The 20,581-nt window shown below is 55.5% G+C and overlaps 7 protein-coding genes across 7 annotated transcripts; 2 read left to right on the forward strand and 5 right to left on the reverse strand.

The window, feature by feature from the left end:
• Positions 1 to 13: 13 nt before the first annotated feature.
• On the reverse strand, positions 14 to 1,042 carry N7474_009091 (zinc-binding alcohol dehydrogenase family protein; the record flags this gene model as incomplete). Its single annotated transcript, XM_057200501.1, has 1 exon — positions 14 to 1,042. The coding sequence occupies one exon, from the start codon at positions 1,040 to 1,042 to the stop codon at positions 14 to 16; it is 1,029 nt and encodes a 342-aa protein (XP_057048488.1).
• Positions 1,043 to 1,744: 702 nt separating this feature from the next.
• tif32 (putative eukaryotic translation initiation factor 3 subunit EifCa) lies at positions 1,745 to 5,020 on the reverse strand (the record flags this gene model as incomplete). The annotated part of the gene is made up of 4 exons (XM_057200502.1): positions 1,745 to 2,216; positions 2,272 to 4,646; positions 4,702 to 4,926; positions 4,979 to 5,020. 4 exons carry the CDS (start codon positions 5,018 to 5,020, stop codon positions 1,745 to 1,747), a joined length of 3,114 nt encoding a protein of 1,037 aa, XP_057048489.1.
• An 823-nt stretch (positions 5,021 to 5,843) lies between these two features.
• N7474_009093 (guanine nucleotide-binding protein subunit gamma) lies at positions 5,844 to 6,263 on the forward strand (the record flags this gene model as incomplete). The annotated part of the gene is made up of 3 exons (XM_057200503.1): positions 5,844 to 5,995; positions 6,073 to 6,130; positions 6,201 to 6,263. 3 exons carry the CDS (start codon positions 5,844 to 5,846, stop codon positions 6,261 to 6,263), a joined length of 273 nt encoding a protein of 90 aa, XP_057048490.1.
• Positions 6,264 to 7,124: 861 nt separating this feature from the next.
• N7474_009094 (Rdx family protein) lies at positions 7,125 to 7,904 on the forward strand (the record flags this gene model as incomplete). The annotated part of the gene is made up of 3 exons (XM_057200504.1): positions 7,125 to 7,271; positions 7,453 to 7,600; positions 7,774 to 7,904. 3 exons carry the CDS (start codon positions 7,125 to 7,127, stop codon positions 7,902 to 7,904), a joined length of 426 nt encoding a protein of 141 aa, XP_057048491.1.
• A 485-nt stretch (positions 7,905 to 8,389) lies between these two features.
• pdeB (3',5'-cyclic-nucleotide phosphodiesterase PDE2) lies at positions 8,390 to 11,379 on the reverse strand (the record flags this gene model as incomplete). The annotated part of the gene is made up of 2 exons (XM_057200505.1): positions 8,390 to 11,154; positions 11,205 to 11,379. 2 exons carry the CDS (start codon positions 11,377 to 11,379, stop codon positions 8,390 to 8,392), a joined length of 2,940 nt encoding a protein of 979 aa, XP_057048492.1.
• Positions 11,380 to 12,664: 1,285 nt separating this feature from the next.
• On the reverse strand, positions 12,665 to 13,930 carry N7474_009096 (NAD(P)H-quinone oxidoreductase; the record flags this gene model as incomplete). Its single annotated transcript, XM_057200506.1, has 4 exons — positions 12,665 to 13,291; positions 13,339 to 13,430; positions 13,520 to 13,786; positions 13,906 to 13,930. The coding sequence occupies 4 exons, from the start codon at positions 13,928 to 13,930 to the stop codon at positions 12,665 to 12,667; spliced, it is 1,011 nt and encodes a 336-aa protein (XP_057048493.1).
• Positions 13,931 to 14,568: 638 nt separating this feature from the next.
• Positions 14,569 to 19,337, reverse strand: N7474_009097 (DNA-binding E3 ubiquitin-protein ligase SNT2; the record flags this gene model as incomplete). The annotated part of the gene is made up of 2 exons (XM_057200507.1): positions 14,569 to 18,737; positions 18,791 to 19,337. The coding sequence occupies 2 exons, from the start codon at positions 19,335 to 19,337 to the stop codon at positions 14,569 to 14,571; spliced, it is 4,716 nt and encodes a 1,571-aa protein (XP_057048494.1).
• Between the last annotated feature and the right edge of the window lie 1,244 nt (positions 19,338 to 20,581).

Consider the following 20,581-nt stretch of genomic DNA (forward strand, 5'->3'; position numbering starts at 1 on the left):
AAAAAAAAAAAGGCTACTCGGCCTCGACAACCACCTTCCTCGCCGACACCCCCTTCTTCAACACCTCATAGCCCTCCTGAATGCCCTCCAGCCCCTTGGTCTGGATTATCAACGGCTCCGGTGCAACAACATACCTGCGTTCCGCCAGCGCGCGAGGCAGAAATTCCCCATAGATCTTGCACACAATGTCATCCTGACCATCCCCGAACACCATCTTCGCCCGCACGCCACTGGGCACTTTATTCTCTGGGATTGGAACTGAAGACGCCACAAATGGAGCCCCCTTTGTTTTTGCTGCAATCTGGAGGCACGGTTCGACATTCCCGGCTGCGTGGAAGATGCCTGCACACAACCCGGGATCACGGGAATCCAGCTCGGCGACGATATCATCGACAACGCTCTCGCTCGAGTAATCAAATACCATGCTGGCGCCCAGCTTCTTAACATGCTCGAAATTGCGCTCCGACGCCGTGCTCAACACATCCAGCCCAGCCGCGCGCGCCATCTGGATCGCATTGCTTCCCAGCGCAGAACTGCCTCCCCAAACAAGTAGATATTTCCCACTGTCGGTTTCAGGCTTCTCGATCTGTGGCAGCGGTAATCCGAGCATCTGGCTCGAGAACAGCGCAAGCGCAGACGAGCATATCGCAAGCGGGAACACGCTTGCCTCGGCGAAACTGATCCACGTCGGGATGGGACTGGCCGTGTCCGCGTCGACAATCACATACTCCTGGAACCCGCCCATGGCCGGTCCTCCCGTCGTGCCCTTTGCAAAGGCGAGGACACGGTCGTTGGTCTTGAAGCGTGTCGCTGCTGAGCTGCCGGTGGACACCACCGTGCCGGCGATGTCTTCGCCTAGGATCACGGGGTACTTGACGAAGGGCAGGGCCACATCCTGCAGCATGTAGTCACAGGGGTTGATTGCCCAGGCTTGAACTTTGACTAGGATCTGGTTTGTGGCAAGCTCGGTCTCGTAGGGTGTTGACCGGATCGATAACTTGATCCCAGCTTCGTCTTGCCAGGCTGCACGGTTTGTAGGCATGGTGGAGGAGAAAGATAATGTGATATTTCGAAGTTCAAATGAGATGGTTTGATTGCATTCATCTTATCGGGGTCGAGGCAAGACTCTTTTTATATTATGCCATTGTCTGTGAATTCAGTCAACTTCGGATATGATCCTGGCCGGTGCTGAGCATAAATTGTCTTTGGAGAAGATTATCTTTACCCTGCGTCGTATAGAGACTGACTTATCCCCGCTTATTTCCGAGCGATGCGCCAAACGCCGTTCAAAAACCTCTCGTTCTAATCTGCCAAAGTTCCACGATTATCTTGTAAATGTCACGCAAGGCGTGAACGAGGCTCTCTATCAAGTAGCTTAAGCTGTTGTGGGCAGCCTGAGTCTACGGAGGAAACACGTAGTAAGAGACAACGAAGACAATTCTATATCATGCTGATATCAAGCATCATCATACCAAGGAAACAAGAGGTAATAGAGAAAACGTGGCATTCACATCAATCACTGTGAAACCTATCCTGAAAAGAGATTAAAGACAATGGGAAAACGCAGGGACCAAATGGCCTCGTAGAGCCGATGATATACGAACACATGATGCAAAGGGAAAGAAGGGGTGTTTCGTGAGAACATGCGCCGGATAGAAAGAAAAAAGCCTCAATACACTTTTTTTTCCCTCTCATTCTTGTTGTTTTCATTTTTTTTTTCTACTCATGCCATGCAACCAGCCGTTTAGCTCTGCTGCTGCTTCCACCGCGGAACCCACTTGCCAGAGGATCCCCTAGGCTCCTCTGCAGGGGGTGCCGATGGCTGTTCAGAGGCAGGGTCGCGCATGCGGCGGGGCACATAGCGTTCAGATGGCGGCCCGTTCGAAGACTCACGGGGAGGTGGCGAAGCGGATCCAGAGCTGGCTCCGGCATTGCGCAGATGAGGCGGCACGTATCCACCACCAGTTCGGCGAGGCGCTTCCTCGCGCGCAGGCGCGGCAGCGGGTGCTGAGGGTGCGTCGCCGGCCGCCTCCCTAGCGGCCAGTTTCTCTCTCCAGCCTCCACCACCGGTCCGCCCGGCGAGGTTCAAGCGCGGAGCGGTACGCTCGGTAGTAGGCTCGGCAGGTGCTGCAACAGGTCCAGTCTTCCGCTGGGCGCGACGAGCTTCGGCCTCCTCCTCGCGTTGCTTTTGTCGGGCAGCCGTCTCGTCGAGTTTGCTATTGATCATGTTAGACGAAAATTAATACAATGACACAGGAGGTTAGAACTCACGCTCTCTCTTCCTCGCGCTTGGCCTTCTCCTCGGCCAGAGCACGACGGCGCTCCTCCTCGCGGGCGACCCGCTCCTCCTCTTCGCGCTGAGCACGCTCTTCCTCCTCCTTGCGCTGGCGCTCCTGCTCTTCGCGCTCCTGCTTCTCGCGACGGCGGCGCTCCTGCACCTCCTTGACACGCTGCTTCTTCTTGGCCTCGAACTCGCGCTCGGCGGCCTTACGACGCTTCTCGAACTCCTCGTGGCGCTTCTCCGACAGCTCCTTGCGGAAGCTGCTGAAGTGGGGTACAAGGCGGCTGAGACGGTGCTTCAGGGCAACGGCCTCGGCGTGCTTCTCCTTGGCCTCCTTCAAGGTCTCCTCCTTGGTCTGTTCGTAAAGCTCCATGTCGTGCTTCTTCTGCTTCTCGTAGTCCTCGGGGATGTGCTTGAGTTCCTCGCGGCGGAATGCACGCTCCAAGTGGTCGATGCGCTTGGCCGTGGTACGGATACGGTCGTTGAGCTCGTTCTTCTCCTTCTCCAGCTGAGCGAGCTTCATGGCGCGCAGGCGGTTGGCATCCAGCTCATCTAGATCAATCTCGCTGATATCGATGCCCTTCACACCGGTCTTCAGCTCCTCAAGCTGCTTCTTGAGCTCTTCCTGTCGAATGCGGTCCTGCTCATCCTTGATGCGCTTCTGCTCCCGATCCCGGTGTTCGTTGAGCAATCGCTGCTTCTCAGCCTCCTGGATCTGTTGGGTCCGGATGCGTTTGCGGGTCTCTTCCTCGCGCTGTTTGCGCTGCAGAGCATCGGTGGCGGCCTCCTTCTTCTTCTCAATGATAACACGGCGAGCCAGGGTCTCCTCGTGTTCCTGAGCAGTGCCAGCCAAGGCACGGGCCTGGGCGGTCTGCTTGGCCTGTAGACGGGCCTCGTTGTAAGAAGGATCCACGTACATGCACGTAACGTGAAGAGTCTTGGCGAGGCGAGCGAGCTGGAAGCGGGCAATCTCTGCCGGGGTGTGCTGCAGACGCTGCACGGAGCCAAACTCGTTCTCTGCCGATCCAGCGGCGCTGCCGGCGTGCATGGCCTTGGACGAGGAGAAGATGTCCGAGTCAAAGGTGAGGACACCAGAGATGTGATCCACACGGATTGCCAAATCGCCCTTCTTGCAGCCGTTCATAATGAACTTCTCGATCATGGCGGGAGTGATCTGGAAGGGGGCAGGGAACTGAGCCAGGTCGTACACGAACTTGAGCTCAACGGACTCGTAGACCTGCGACAGCTGCTGGAACAGACGAGTGAGGATGACCTGCTGCAGCGGCAGGACATACTTCTCCATCTCCGGATCGGCACCAATCTCCTTGAGGATGGGAGTGATCTTCTTGCAGATCGACAGCGGGTGGAAGTCGACCTCTAGAATGTTGTACAGATCCCGAATCTCAGGGCGGACACGCTTGAGAAGGCCCTTGTTTAGGGCATCCCGGAAAAGCACAGACCGGGATGGGGGCTGCAGCATACCCAGCAGGTTCGTGAGACGGGTATTCTTGTTCTTGCGGGCCTCATCAACGTCGACCAGGGCGCCGCGCGAGCGGGTGGTGCTGATGACCGGGATAGCGAGGGCGGACAGGAGCACAAAGGAGGCGGCCTTGGTCATTTCGGCCTCAGTCACCGAAGGGTTGTCCTTCTTGGTACCCTGACCGGAGGCCAGAGCGACCGACGACAGACGGAGCAGGTTGTAGTAACGGTTCCATGCAGCAGCGTGGAAAAGGTAGTTCTCACTGACGAGGAAGATGCGAGCCAGCTTCTCGTAGTAGTTGGCCATCATGACATTCTTGGCAGGGCGCTTGCTCAGGTTCAGCAGGGTGTGGATATCCTCAATGCTGCGGAAGGCCTCCTGCCACAGCTCCAACTCCACGGCCACATTCAGCTGCTGGAAGCGGGTGTCCAGGTGGCGCTGCAGAGTATCCGGGTCGCTCAGGTTGATGGCGTGCATCTGGGAGGAGTACTTGGCGGCATTCTGGACGTGGTTCCGCAGAAGCTCACAGAGACGGCGGAACTCGGTCTTGCGGGTGTACTTGAGGCAGAACTGGAAGGCCTGCAGGGCGGTCGACTGGTACATGATCTCGAGGCGGGCATTGTTCTTCAGAATCTCGAGGACGGTGCGGTAGGTCTCCCACAGAAATTTGAGCCACGGAGTGACGACGGCGCGGTCGGTACGGTCGCGAGACTGCTCACCGGAGACGGTCGCAAGCAGGATGGTCTCCGGGGTTTCGATAGCCTCGAGATCCTCGACGTTGGTGGAAGGCGCGGCGGATTCGAGGGACGACTGGATCTCATCGGCCTTGGCCTGAGCCTCGGTGACTTTTTGCTCGGCGAGCTCGATGAACTTCTTCAAGACGATCTATACCCCTAAAATCAGATGTGTCCGAACAAAGAATCTTTTTTGGTCCACGAACCTCGATGGTGCCCACGTTGGTGTTCTGGGCGATGTTCTTGTACTGGTAGAGCCCATCCTTGGCAGCCTTTCCCTTGCGCAGGTCAACCGACAGCTCCACAAACAGCAGCATCACGGGCTCGAGCGAGGCGATCGGGCTGCTACGCGTCCTCTTGGAGGTGACATGTTCGTGCAGGACGGTGAGGGCGGCGGGGGACTGGCCCACGGCGATGAGTTCCTGGGCCCTCTGGAAAAGATCATCAGCGCACTTCCATCATCAGTATCGGACCGGCGCTTACCTTGAGGACATTTTCAGGCTTGATATGCGGCGGAGGCGGCATGACGGGCAACAACCCACCCCTTGTGGGACGGTAACGAGATTTTGTGAAAAAGTTGGCCGGGAGAGGAGGGAAGAGCGGAAGCGCAGTCCGGCGTCAAACACGGCGCAGCGAAAGGTGAGGCCGTGAAAAGATGCTGCCACGCGGAAGGCCCGATGGAGAAGGGTGGGAGGAGTCGGGGCTTTGGTTGTGCGTGAAGCAGCGAAAATTGGGAACCCACTCCAGTCTCTCCCACTTTGGGATAAGCGATCCTCGGGTCAGGTGATTTGTGTGTGTGTGTGTATGCCCCAGGTGTCGATCAGCTGGTATTGGCATTACATACCGACGTTGGCAAGTCAACTATGACCTGCCCGACTATAGGTCTCACGAATATTCGCATGGGCATCCCGGGACTCAGCCATAGCGAGGAGTCTGCATGTCAGGCTGTGGATGCGACACATCCGACCCAGTATAGGTACATCGGTTGACCAGTGTGGACGGAAGTACTGGTTACATACCGTACCGAACCCCCTGGCACTCGGACCTCCCTTTCTCTCTCTTCTCTTTCCCCCCATTATTCTTAGACTAACGGCTGAAGTCCCTTCCTTTGTTCTCCCCAACTAACCAACTTTCGCTCTCTCTCTTTTTCTCATTTCCCTTCCATCTCTTCTTTGTCGGGAAGACCTCGCCCACACACCCTCTCCCATTGGTTTGTCGTCGGGACAAACAGCTTTCCGGCCCCCCCTTCTCGCACTACCACAACAGCCTACCGCATCACCCGCCCCCCCTTTCTTCCACCTCCCGCGGCCCCCTGTCAGCTCTCCAACCTCGAACCCACCACACCACAATGCCGGCCTACGAACTTCGATCCGGGGGTGATGTCAAGAATAAGAAGCAGAGCGTGGCCGACCTCAAGTACCGCCGGTTGACTGAGCTCAATGCCCGTCTAAAGGAGGATCTGGACCGTCCACGGGTCAAGGTGTCCGAGGCAGCTCTCTCGTGAGTGTTGACCCAACCTAAACCCGCTTCGTTACCCAAACAAAGCACAGCCGGCTGACGGTCTCCAATTTCTACAGGCTCATCAGCTACTGCAACAACACCCGCGACTTCATGGTTCCGTCCGTATGGGGACAGGTATGCGACTCCATTGTTTGGGCCCGATGTGGAAGCTGGGTTTGGAACTGACACTCAACCTCCCCTGCAGGTCGACAAGCGCGAGGACCCCTACGCTCCGCAGCAGCAGGCCGGCTGCTGCACCGTCATGTAATGGACTCATGACCGGAAATTGATTCGCCGGTTCCCGATCGCCATGACCACGTTGCCATTTTTTTTGTCCTCTTGTCTCTCTACCTTTAATCTCATCATCATCACGACTACTACCCCTTGGATCCGAACCCAACCCGTGCGATCTTCGCTCAGCTGCCGGGCGCGGACAAGCGAGACTGTGGGCGCGCTGAAGACAATATCTCGTCTGCTGGACCGGCACGACAAACCCTCTTCCGCGCCTACGACCGGGAACTGGCGAGTCCCTTTTTGTTTCCTGTGGCCGTGAGCGGCACGTTTCTTCTTTATTTACTTCCTGTCTTCTATTCCCCCTACCACCATTTTCTGATCTGAATTTGAAACAAGCCATTTCCTTTGTTGCGTCTTACTGTCTCTGGGATTTTCTTTTTTCTTTTTTTCCCAAAAAAACTCTCGCTTTCTCCGCCTCGTGGAGTCTGAGAGTTGGCTGCTATTCGTGTATCATAGATTCGATTCGCATCCATGACCATTCTGAAGAGATTTTCCACCCTCCCTAAGATACCCCGATGGCTGGCTTGGCCCCCAAAGCTGGGCGCGGGTTAGACTCATGTAGACGCCCCTAGCGATCCTGCGGCGGGACCGTTGTACCCAGTCTGTACACACAGAACGAACCGGGAAATTTCAATCTCTAGCGTGACTTCCGTATAGTTCCATACCACCTCTTATAGTTCTGGTTGTCGATCGACTGTAAATCAGCTGACCGCCCCAATCCAATCGGGTTATCTCCCCGCTGACATCACCCACATTATTATTAACTATCTTTCGTCTACAATCTCAAGTCTAGCTAGAGATATTGCATTATCGTCTGCCGCAAGTCCATTCCATCATGACGGAACCAACACCCGCAATCGAACAGAAACCGCCCACCGCCACCATCCCCAAGACCAGCAACACCGCCCGCGAGCAAGTGCATCTCCCGCGCATCGCAATCGCATTCTGCACGCAGTGTCGCTGGATGCTGCGCGCTGCATACGTATCATCCCTCCTTTTCTTTCTTTATCATTCACCGATTTCTCTATCTCTCCCTCTCCCCCTCTCGACTATATCTATCAGCTAGCTATGTCATTCACTCCATATGACCATCTTCCAACTATATACAATCAAACCCACCCGCAAAGCCAACTCTTAACTAACGACTATATATGGACCTCCAGTTCGCCCAAGAACTCCTCTCCACCTTCAGCACCGACCTTGGCGAAGTTGCCCTCGTGCCCGTGACCGGCGGTGTCTTCACCGTGACGATCTGGCACGCTTCATCGCAAATGCCAACGGGCTCGGGGACGGAGGTTGGACTCGGGCCCGGTCCGGTGACGAGAGGAGACGCTGCTGTGGGATCGGAAGCGGGATGGGGGCTTTCCTGGTATGCCGTCTTTCTTTCTTCTACTTTATCTTATTTTTTTTTTTTTTTTTTTTTTTTTTTTTTTTGGTATTCTGAGGATAGAACTGCGAGTTTCATTAACTAATTATCGTTGCAGATACCAAGATCCTCAAGTCGCTGGTGCGCAATGTCATTGCCCCGGATAGGGACCTGGGACATACGGATCGGGCATTGAAGGAGGAGGCCGCGAAGCAGAGTGACAAAAAAGAATGCGAGGATTGCAAGTGAGAGAGAAAGATAAATATATATTGGAGAGATAATAGACTATTCCAAAACATGATAAGAAAACCCCGGCCTAGAACCGGGCTCTAATGGAGATGACCGTCCCAAAAGACCACAAAAAGAAGGGCCGCCCTCGAAGGTGCGGCATATCACATACAAAAGCGGGCAGGAAATGCCCGATGCAAGATGGATAGAAGGTAAATGGCGAACCATACGAGTTCCCGCCTGCGCCGGTATGCATTTTTTGGTTTTGCCAAATAGCCAGTATGTCGTTCTTGATCTGGACTTTGTATATACCATCGTGGTAGACCGTAGCCAAGGCGCATCCGAGTCTGTTGGCGCGTCGATTTGTCGTGAGATCATGCCACTCTGTCAAGAGAGCCTTAACGCTCGTCGCAAAATGCACCATTCATGAAGCCATTATCACATTATACAAGGACGTGTTGGGGATGTTTTCCCTACCCCAAAACACCGGAAAACAGAATGCAAATTCAAGACCCGCCGCGGACTTCATGGTGGTTATTGCGACGTCTCCAGAAAGCAAGTCGCAGGCGACTCCGCTTTTTCGGGAGTCTGCGCAGCCCATCACGAGAGTCATCTCCTGGAGAGCCCTTGCAATTCATGCTTTCCCCAGTCGTTGTCGATTGGGTCGGGCTGCGAGCTCCGTTGACGGCGGTCCTGGCGTAGTCCTTGTTGGATCCGTTCTCGGTTCGAGAATGGCTGGTACCCAAGCTCCGGCCTGGGCTACCGTTGTTGCTATGTTCTCCAGTGCAGGCATCGGACGTGCTGGGGCGAGTGCTGCTGTCACAGGGGGCACCAGGATCACTTTGGTACGAATTGTCTCCAGAGATCCGGCTCTCATCACCGCTGTCCACCGCCAAGAAACTGGTGGCGTTCGTCGAGGGCGAGATCGGGGTCATGTTGTTGCTATAGGTACTAACACTTTGCGTTCGCGTGCAACTGTTGCGGTTGGAACCCGACGGAGCAGACGCGCGACCCGAGGAGCTATGGTGTGCATGATGACGCGATGCTGAGGACGAAAGGCCTTGGCGAGAGCTGCTCGGTCTGTCGGTTGCTGACTCGGCTGCCTGGTTGTCGCCGGCCGTGTTTCTGGTTGCTGAGTTGGCATATAAGACAGCGGCCAGAACGGCGGGGTCCCCTGAAGAACGGTTCACACCTGTGAGCGGCGTATGATACGGTGTCGTTCCATCGGACCCATGCCCCTGTTGTCGCGACTGAGGAATGGAAAAGTACGAGAGGTCTGGCATGGCACTCGATGACTTTCGAGACGACACATCGGGTACCATGGGACTGCCCGTGATCTCGATCTGAGGACCGGGAGTATCTGGTGAGACAACGGGTTCAATAGATTGGAGGCCCATGCCCACGGAGGACCGGGGAGACTCGAGCGCTGCAGCTGCGTCTGCTGTAGGACCGACGGGTGTTCTATCTTCGTCGTAATCCTCGGTTGGCTGGGCTGGGGGGCTATGAGAGCGAGGCGAGACGGTGAGTTCGGCTAGGTCATCAATGGGAAGATGTAACTCGGCATTGGACAGTTGTTGCCACTGCGCTTTGTTGCGGCAGATGTGATCCACTGTGAATTGTAATTGCGGCATGAGATCGGAGACGCCTTCAAAGAGAGGCATAGCGAAGATCGACATGAATCCAATCTGACCGGTGGCCAGCTTGTAGATGTTGCCCAGTTCCGGTGGCCCGCCAAAAAGGGCAGTCTCCATGCCAACCTCCTTCTCCATTTCGCCTTGGTTGGCAAACTCTTCCTGCAGGATCTGAGTCCACTTTTCCGCGATTTTCCACGGCCGGGCGACATTACTGATGTCGGCGCACTTGATCAGTAAGCCACAGAGAAGGGTCTTATACATGTCAATGTCCTGAGGTTTCCAGCCATCGACGGACTTGCCGTTCTCGTGGAACTTCTCCTGCAGCGATCCCATCCGCTCCATGAACTTTTGATGGACGCCCATGTCAGTCGCCAGGATTGAGCTGATGAGAAGCTTGCGTAGCTGCTTGTCCTTGAAGGCAGCGGGCCATTGCCGGCGGAGAATCTGGGAAAAAGCTGCGCAGTGGAAAGCCTCCAAGACCGAATTGTCATTATAGAGCTGCGCCAGAGGTGCATTGAGCTTGACGAGGAAGAAATTGTTCACGCCCGGATGACCGACATCGTGACCAATTGCCGAAATCAGAAGAGTGAGGGAGTCGAAAGGCGAAAGAAGAGAGGCAATGGTGGATTTTGGAACAGCGACCTGGCCGATCGGCTCGTAGGGGGGTAATGCGCCAATATGAAGCAGAAAGCAAAAGACACACTGCAACACATCGATCGCATGGCGGAAATTATGATAGAGGACGAAGCTGTTGTAAGCGGCGCGACAGGCGAGCAGAAAGCTCCGCAGTTCATCGGGCGACAACCACCACTGCTCCAGCCCTGGCATGGTGAGCGCATGCTGGAGCATTTCGCACGCTCCGAAAACCAGCTCATCCTCCGAGAACTCATGGGCCGAGAACTTCCAGCTCCCCACCCGCTCTTTGATGATGGGTTTCCGGCTGGGCTCGATATTGAGCTCCCGATCTTGGAATTCTTCAATGGTCTCCTCCGGATTGCAAATGCCCTTCATGAGTTTGGACACCATCGCCTCCCGCAGGTATGCGTAAGGCTCTTCATCATGAACGCCGACCCACGAATATTTTCGCAGCTTTTTCCGGGCGAGGAAGCGAGACATCTCTTTCCGGGCTGCCCGGCGGGTGCGATAGGCATGAACCACGAGCCCCTGGATTCTTACGCGATCCAGCGGAGTGGTCAACACATCCACAGCACCGGCGTCCAGGCACCGAGCGATCTGTTTATGCTCCACGGTCAAGAAACTACTCCGTACCTGCGACTCTCCGACTGATGCGAGATCGCCGGGGGCATCCGAACCAGCCGTGCGCAAAATAGCGATCGGAACCACTAGATTCGGGTATTCTTGAACTTGGATATCGTTGGAGACCCCCGACAAAAGCGACAAGCCACGGGCTTCATCGAACTGCGATGAAAATGTGAACGTGCGGTGTATCGATCCGGGTGATGGAGGAGCGGTGTCAGTCCATGAAGCACGGCCGGCTTTGCGCCGGGCGAAATTTATTTCGTCGCTGCCAAAATCCACATCGAAGAAGGCAAATATTGGGGTACAGTCGTCGCCAGTAGCATCGCTCAGTTCGGCTAGTTTCCCGGCGAAGGAGGAGCCGGTATGACAGAGATAGACTGTGGATAGTGAGCGAAGGCACGACGTCGGATGGCTAGGGGATACTCACTCTGCTTGCACACATCCAGGAGCGCCACTACATCGTTCCGCAACGAGGCAGGCTCTTCAAAGTACGAGGATGCGACGGGGGGCATCGAGGCATCAATCGAATTACGGCGCACCCATCGCTCCGACCGGACGCGGTCGTCGATGTACACGCCCGGACATTCCACCGGATCCCCCATGGTTTTAGGGCCCGAACCACGGGAGCGTAGCAAGGCCAAGGGGAGTGACAAAAAAGATAGAGGAAGGTTTGGGATCTGGGCGGGTGGGCATATGGCTCAAAGGTCGGGATGGCGAAGGGTAGGGAGAGAAAACGAGCGGCGCGATCCGGATGGACGAACAAAGGATGGAAAACAACTCGAAGGGACGCGACTGCACCGAATCCCACAATGTGGTTGTCTGTTGGCTGCAGTTGAACCCGTCCGAGTTGCGAGGCTTTGTTACGTTGGAATCCGAGACAAAGCCCAGACCCCCGATGATGATCGCAATGTAGCAAGATGTCTCGTGTGCGACAAGAGGACCACGCCACCCACGGCGGTGCACGTGAGATGAGACGGGATGAGATGAGGTGAGGTGAGTTTTGAAGCGCAGGGGCGGAAGAGGTGGATGGCTGTTTCAATGGTCGGGCGAGGGAGCGTCGGGCGCAGATCGGCAAGATTAGGTGTGGGCGGGCGCGGTGATGGGGATTAGAGGAGCATGTTAGGAGGGTGTGAGTGTGTGGCGGAAAGGAACAGTATCGGACAGTCTAGGGTAGGTAGGGGAAGGAGGGTACGGTCAAGTAGGGTGAGTGACGAGAAAGAGAGTGTGTGAAGACAAGAGTGACTATCGAGGAGGGGAGGGGGTGGCCGGGACACGGGGAACGAAGAAGGGGCATTCTTGGCTCCTTCCAGAAGCCTTGGGGCCGGGACGGGAGGATCTTTGTTCTAGCCACGATAATAGCTGTAGCCCCCGGTCGTCGTACTCACTCAGTATGTATGACCATGAACCATTTCTCGGACATGACGAGTTTGTTTTAGCTATGATCTACTGCTAGTTTCAGATCTCCTTCCCCATCTACTTTGATGGTGTCCTTCTTCCTTCGCTCAGCCTCCGGTGGAGCATCCTAGTCAGACGGATCCTGACTTTTTTTCTAGAAGGCCCACCGGGCATTACTTAAGCAGCCCGGATTCAATTCGAGGGATCACATTGCATATTAATAATAAATATGGATCAGTAAATGATACCTCATTAAATGAGCATTACGACGGGAAAGGGAGAGGAAGAGAAGAAAGGGTAACTAGAAAGGGCAGTGAGCGCTCTCTGCACTGGGGATACGCGGGGGCAAAACACTGGCGATGATCTCATCGTCCTCATACTCTCTGGTCGACAATCCGATTTTCCTGGTTCTACTTGATTGGGGGATTGTGGCCAGCCAATAATGGGCGTCATATTCAATGGCGAAAAATGACTACTCATTTACTTACTCAGTCACTCCACCATACAGATAATCTTTCCCTTGGTCGTGTTGCTCTCTAGCAATTGGTGCGCCGCCACAATCTCGTCCATGCGGAACACTTTCTCGACAAACACCCGGAATGTCCCGTCGCAGAACTTGGGCAGCGCATGCTCCACCAGCGTATCGCGCAGCCGGCGCTGATACTCCTCGTCCCGGCTGCGGAGCGTACTCCCCTCGAACCGGACGCGCTTGTACAGTAGCGGCGCAATATTGACGCCGTCTGGCAGCTTGCCCCCGCCCATCAACCCTAGCAGTACCACGCGGCCATCCCGCGCGGCCACATCCAGATTGCCCTGGAAGTACGTCGCCCCGATAAAGTCGACGGTCAGGTTGACGCCGGCGCCGCCCGTGGCCTTTTGGATCTCAGCGGCCCAGTCTTGCGTGCGGTAGTTGAACGCCTTGGTCACGCCTAGCTCTTTCTCCAGGAAATCGATCTTCTCCTGCGATCCAGCCGTCGCGTAGATGGCCTTGGCGCCTTCTGCTTTGGCGAGCTGGATCCCGGAGATCGACACGGAGGACGCTCCGGCATGCCACAGCACGGACTGGCCAGCCTTGAACTCGCCGATGAGGAACAGGGCCTGCGAGGCTGTGATCCATGTCTAGCCGGTGTCAGCTTCCTTGCCGTTTATTGTAGGGACATATTCACCTCCGGCACGCCCGCCGCTTCTTCCCAGGACAGCTCTTTCGGCTTATGCACGAGCATCTTGGTCGACACGGCAATGTACTGAGCGTAGGCACCTGTAGTATCAATTAGCAATGGTTACTACCTACCCTGGTCGATCGATAATAACAGTAAAATGAAATATGCAAAGAGAAAACAAACATACCACCATACGCGAGTCCCAAAACCGCATCCCCAACCTTAAAATCCGCCGGCGCATCTCCGCCAAAGCTGTCAATCGTGCCGGAGAACTCCACACCCATGGTGACAGGGGCCTGCGGCGGAACAGGGTAATTGCCCTCGCGCTGCAGGAGGTCCATCCGGTTGAGCCCGAAGGCGCGCACCTTGACCAGGGCCTGGCCCGGCGCGGGAACGGATTTGGCGATCTGGTCAACGTACAGGGAGGTCGCGGGGCCTTTGCCTCCTTTCACGGCTGGGATTGGAGTTAGTTTTGAGGGTCATTGGTAGGGATGTAAACAGTGTGATGAATCATTATCAACCATGGTGGGGTGGAGGAGGGGAATGAGGCTGGATAAGGATGGATGGATGTACCGATCGCTCGCATGGTGTCGCTCATCTTGATCTGCGTGGTGGAAGTCTGTCTGTGCGGTGAATTGGAAGAGGAAAGACCCTTGTCGCTGTTCCTCTTATAGTGCGGAACACGCTGTGAAATGGGCTGTTGTCCCGGTTATCCGTCCAGGCAGTGGAGGGCATTTGTCAGCACAGCTTTTGTACGACAGATCAAGGGTTGATCTATGGAGGAATTATAGTAATGCGATGAATTCGTATAGAAGACCTCAAACAAAATAGAAGTAGGGTAATAGTGGGAGTAAACATCATCCGACGCCAGGTCCTCTTCTCCATGCGATAACTCCCAAACTATCCCGTGTTTCCTTCCATCAACCCCACGGGTTTTCGATGTAGAACGAGGGGAAAAACGCCAGAAAAAATGGCAGACACAAAGGAAAGAAGAAGGTCCCATCATCTGTCTGGAAGAGAAAAGAAAGAAGAAAAAAGCAGTAAGACTCAAATGACGCCAGAATCCATTTGACCGAGGCGTTCCCTTTTCCATTCCCTCGCCATTCCTTTTCATTCCACCCTTTTCTCCTTCGGAAATGCCACGCACATGCAATGAAAGCAGGAAAGAGGAAGATTATCATACAATTCATCCAACAGTCCCCGAAGATCTCGGGTTCATCATACAAACAACAGAAATTAGGAAAGGAGGTTCTTGAGAGAGGGGCTGGCACTGGCGCCCGACCCGGATCCGGTGCCATTCATACCCGGCGGCCGGCTGGCACTGAGTGATGGCGTATCGTCGGGGCGGTTGGGAGGTGTAGGGCCGCGCGGATCCGCGACACGCGCCTGTGTGACCGGAGGCGAGTGCGAGGGTGCGCCCAGGACCCGCTCGCCCGAGTACATCCGCTGAGGCGGTCCGCCATTAAGCGCGCTGAGTGAGTTTTGTGGTGATCGGTTGACTGGGGTTGCCTGCACGACTGGGGGGGATGCAGATGTGGCGTATGGGCGTGGAGCCGGGGCTGCCTGGGACAGGTGTGGTGACCGCGCCGACATGGGGCCGTATGGGCTCTGGTGCGTCGAGTAAGACTGGAGCGGCGGAGGGCCTGTGCTAGGGTAGTGGGACGGCGGTGGAGGTCCAGCCGGGTGCGGCGTTTGATAGTGGTGACTGGGCGCTGGTGACGCAGACGGATAAGCAGATGGCGACATGCCATTACGCCGATTATCACCCCCGGGGCGCTGCTCGTATCCACCACTGTACGAGCTCGGAGAACGGCCAATCATGCTGTTATTCGGGCCAGAGTGGGTATGTGCCACAAAGGTATGACCAGGCATTCGTGGAGTCGGTAACATAGGTGGTCGCTGCGCGGCATAGGGCGAGGGTCGGGGGTCTGGCGATGGCTCGGGCGGATGCTTTAGATGACATTTGTGGCATTCGTACGCCTGTTCGCCATCGCCGGGTTGTCCGAAAGGCTGTGGTGGATGGCGGGAATGGAAGGACGAGCCGACCCCGTTCGTTAACGGTGGCCGGCTCTCGAAGCGTCGCCCGTAAGGCCACCATCGCGGGCTGAACTCGGACGAGCAGCGGACGCACTTGCGGGCCGTCTCAACACCAGACACAATCCGAGGTGCGACGTGTTCGTCTGCGTCGATATCCATCTCATCCGGCGCATCCTCGCTTGGCGTCGGCTGGGTTTTGTCTTTCGCAGCAGCGACTCCATTGCTTGTGGAGGCCCGTCGGTGTCCGCCATGGTGCGGCGGAGCTGCAACCGACTGCTGGATGTATGCTGCTCTCCGAACAGTCCCGGTAAGAGTGAGATCGGCCTGCTTGTATGTCTGGGCAAACAGCTGCAGGGCATTGAGGCCGTCCTGGCCCGTCGGCTCGCCAATCTCATGCACAACAGTGGTCACGGCGTGGTGAGGGCAATAAATCGCTGGCACGGCCGCCCCGACTTCGCCACCCAGGCGAATGGTCTGCACGCTGTCGCGCCGAGAACTCTTCACGGGAGTGACATCGAACCCGATGCGGTATTGCGCCTGGAAAGCACAGCCGACGTGGAAGTGAGCGTTGCAACCAGTAAAGTGGCAAGGGACACACGCGCCCTTGTTCGACTTGCAGATCTTGCAAACTTCACGCCACCGGTCCTTGGGGATAAAGCCGAATCCCTCGGCTGGCTCCAGTTCTTTGGCATCTCCATACTTGAGCTCGGGAGTCCACATAGAACACAGGACATGAGCCCAGTTGTTGCCAGCGGTGCGTTTCAATGGCTCACGAGGACCGACAGGTTTGCCGACAGCTTCTTGTCTCTGCCGATAGAGCTTGATCGCCTCGGAGACCATCTCCTTCTCCAGTCGTTCTTTCTCCTTATCCCGATCGGACTTCTTGCGACTAGTATTCTTGGATGTCTCCATCAGGTCCTGTTCCGTCCATGAGACCGGGCAAAGGACGCATTCGTAGGTAGTCGAGATCGACGGGCTGCGGTCATTAGAGCACATATCGCACAGCCACTTGTTGTTAGGGCGCGAGTCCTGAATCCCGTAGCAGTTGCGGTGAACAGTCAGACGACAATCCCGACATGAGAGGTGCTGGTCGCCTGTGGTGGGCTCGACCCGGTTGCACACCGCGCACGAAAGAGTCTTCGCCTTCGGTGGATCAGGAACAATAGGAAGATCGGTGCCCTTGACCTTCTTTGGCATGGGCTCGACAGAGGTTGCGGTCGAGGTTGCCGTGCTGTCTTTGTCGGTCCGCATTTTCCTCTTCGCAGCATCCAACTTGCCCTCGAGCTGCAGGGCGGGGTTGTCCAATGGGATGTTCAGCGAAGCCGCAACGGCAGCGGTCGCTGCAGTAATAACGAATGGGGTTTCAGTTGCCATGATCAGTTGCGTGAAGATCTCCTCGTCAATGCGCCGCCGCCACGATTTGTTGCCGCTGGTCGCGATCCGTTTTCCAACTTCATCAACATCCTCCCACTGGATGGCGTACTTTCGCCACATCAAAGCACACTGGAGGCAAAGGGCGACTGTAAGTGCAGGGCCCTTGTCCTTCTTCGACGAAGGATCCGTGAAGACCGTAGTACCTGGGGGCACCCCTGGAGCACGCCGCCACTGTCGTGAGCTGCGCGTGTTGCAGAATTTGCATTGGAACCCCAGTTTCAGGGTAACCGCTTTCTCGCTGTCAAAGGCGGAGTCGTCATGATCGTCGGCAACGTCATCGAGCAATTTTGATGTGGTACTTGCGCGTCGGATATCTTTCTTGCCGCGACGGCCTTCGTAACTGCCCCAGATTTGCTTGCCACGAGGAGTTTTCTTCCACATGTAGTAGAATCGAACAATCTGCCGATGAGGCACGGTTCCGACGTGCTTGGTGATGTTCCGCCATTCCGATCCATACTTGGTAACACCCTGTTCGAACAGCTTGACCTCTTCCGGTCGCAGATGAGGCTCCTTGAAATCTTTGTATTTGTTGGCTTTCTTCAACTTGGCAAGAGCTGCTTGTGAATCAAAGCTGTTGGAGTAAAGCAGTTCGAGAGCCTTGTCGAGGAAGTTGGTCAAATACTCGGGCACTCCAATGTCGGAGGCCAATTTCTTGGCTTGGGTCATGTAGTCGTCAATGAATTTTTCGCGGGCTTCTTGGGTCTCAAAGGCGGCTGGACCATCGCCTTCTCTTTGGGGAATTTGGTCCGCAGTTGGCATCTTGAACAGTAGCTCTGCAGTACGCACTTGCTTCCCATTGACCGTGACCGGCTCATCCTCGCCGCGAGGAATGTACCCAGGCGGTTCATCCTGAACCCACTTGGGTCGCGTAGCCTTCTCCTGCTTTGCGCTCTCCATCGCGGATTGTGTCTCCTTGGAGGGTTTGTTGTCCTTTTTCCCGGCGTTCACCTTGGCGTACTTTCTCTTAAGGTCGATGGCCTTGACATATTCCACCGGACGCCCTGGCCAGGCAGGAACGATCGCCTGGTGCCGTGGTCCCAAGCGAGAACTCGCACGGGGGTAAATTCGGTCGTCGTAGTCAAGAGCGTCCTCCACTCGGCAATGTACACCCAGGTAGCGATAGGGCCACATTTTGGCCTGAGCGATTTGCTCTGCGGTCGCAGGAAGAGGCATCAAATCGTCTTCGGCAGCTGGGGTGCTGACACCGGTACCGTTCACCGCGCTAATGAGATGCGCTTCCTCTTCCTCATCCTCCATGATCTCATCTTCACCCTCGTGTCGCTTTTCGCCGATGATCGGGGTGTTACGCGCCTCGAGCTTGCGTTCCTGGGCGCGGCTACAAGGCGCACAGGCCCAGGCAAATCCACGGGCAGGCTTCTTGGTGAGGACAGGGCGAACGCATTGCATGTGATATGTTGAACGGCAAACGGCGCAATCCACCGACTCCGAGTTGGCAGCGAACAGGTTGCATTTCGTGCAAGTTTTGACCGCACCTGTGAATTCTTTGGCTCTCCCTGTCTCGACCAAGATGTATTTCCACCGATCATCAAGAACCCGTTTCACCTTGGAGGGAACATTGATTACATCCTTGGTGGGAATGACATCGTAGAAACGGTGGATGTACCGGTCGAACATCTTTTCGTACCAGAAAGAATCCCGACTCCTCTTGAACTCCACAGGGTCACTGATTTGAGAGACATGGCGGATTTCACATTTCCCTCGCAATGAGGCAAGAGGGCACGTATCTGAGTGCATGGAAGCGTACACAATGCGAGGGTCGGCACTATGTCGTTGGATGTCTCGAGGGCGATAGTACCAATTGACCCGGATGGCCTCGATGAACCCATCGGGCTTGGTTTTTGAGGGCACAAACTCCATGATTCGGGCCAGGTAATATGCCTCACCTGGCGGCTCACAAACCAGGTAGACGTGATCTGGACACTGGTGTCAGTGGGAGGAAACAATACCAAAGAACAAAAAACCTTACCATTAATAGCGAAGGTCGTTCCATCATCCGCTTGTAATTTTTCGTCGATCAAATAAGGCCCGTGGCCTTCAAAGCTGACCATGTTGGTGAAATAGCGCCCATCAGCATCTCCGGGGGCAGAGGTTAACATCCTCTTGGAAGAAGCGCTGCCAGGGTTCAGCGGTGAATTCGATGTGGTAGCAGCATGTTTGCGTTTTCGTAGTGAACTGGTCCCATTGACATCATCTGGTTTGGCTGAAAATGATGAGGTGCCAGGGATGGCTTCTTTTCCGTTAGTGCCGTTGGTCAGACTCTTCCGGGGGTACACCGGTGAGGGTTTTTCACTTTCGGATTTAGAGCCATTGACAATGCTATTCAGGGCGACGCCACTATTTCGTTTGGCCAATTTGGATGCAGGAGCATTCATCTCCATCTCCATGTCGACGTCATGGTCCTCAGCGTAGTTGGGCCGTGGCGCGTTACGGCCTCTCGATCGCGTGCCGTAAGGGGTCGCGGCGGAGGAGCTAGCCGTATCGGCCTCTGCCTCCGGGGAGTTGGGCGTGGTCATCGAGAACGACTCTCAGTCATCCAAGGCAGTCTGGTTGCAAGGGAATGGACCAGGGAACCAAAAGGTGGATGACCAGAGCCGTGATGGAGACACACGTGTGGTGGTGCAGTACGATAACTGTGGCGGTGGTTAAGCCGAGACTAACATGACACCCTCGGATGCGGGTGGAAGGGAGTGTATGTGGACAGCGCAGACGCGGGGGGCGAAAATCTCAAAAACGGGTGGATGCGAAGAGATGCATTGACGGGAAAAGAAGAATAAGGTGGGATGTGCCGAACACGAACATCAAGATGAAGTGGCGGGAAGGGGAAGATAGGGTAGGGTAGAGCAGGGGAAAAAGAAAAAGAGAAGGGAAGGAAGATAAAAACGAATGAACACCAAGAGTGGGCCTGGGTCAAACACCCGTGGCTGATCGGATTCTCTGCAGGGGGGGGAAAGGAAGAAAGGGCGTACGGGGCAGAAGTGATATCAAGAACAAGCGACCACGGGGGCCAGCGAGTGACCGATACCAAGCCTGATATCGCGTGGCGGCCAGAAGGGAAGGGAAGCCGTAGTGAATGGGAGGTGAAGGGGGCGATGATGATAATAATGATGATGATGATGGTGATAATGATGAATAGTTACCTACCACAAAAGGTACACGCAGATGCGGAAGGTGGATCTGGATGCGAGCGATAAAGCGGATGGGAAGAGAGCGATCTGCGAAATGCAGACGCGTACGGGCCGAGGAGAATAGGAATGGGGTGTACGGGTTAATGGCGGGAGAGAGAATGGAGAGAGAAGAACGAAGGGGCGTGAAGAAAGAGAGAGGGTGTGTGTGCGTGTGTGAGAGAGTGAGAGAGAGAGAGGGGGAGAGAGAGAAAGAGAGAGAGAGAGAGAGAAAGGAAGAAGAGACCGGTGGTGAGGTGGAAGCAGAGACGAGGATCCCGACCAACCCTGGCCCCTAGTCCCGATATGTTAGTTAATATGACGGATGGCATTGGAACCAAAGGGAGAGGGAAAAAACGGTGCTTTCTTTTTTTCCCCATCCGCCTAGAGGAACCCAAACCAGCCAGCCCTTGCGCTTCCTCAACGACAGGAATGCTGGGGCATGCCGTGTCTAGATCGGCTACGGGGGATGTGATCGGGTCAGGCTCTCGGAGTGGGATGAAGCAGTGAATCAGAATAATTCCCTCCCGCACTACTCCTACTTGAAAAGTAATCAGAATCACCAGTTGAAGAGTAGATGATATTGGACTGAAGCA

The sequence above is a fragment of the Penicillium riverlandense genome (assembly GCF_028828495.1).
Source record: "Penicillium riverlandense strain IBT 135883 chromosome Unknown utg000008l_segment0_segment0, whole genome shotgun sequence".
Taxonomy (NCBI): Eukaryota; Fungi; Ascomycota; class Eurotiomycetes; order Eurotiales; family Aspergillaceae; genus Penicillium; species Penicillium riverlandense.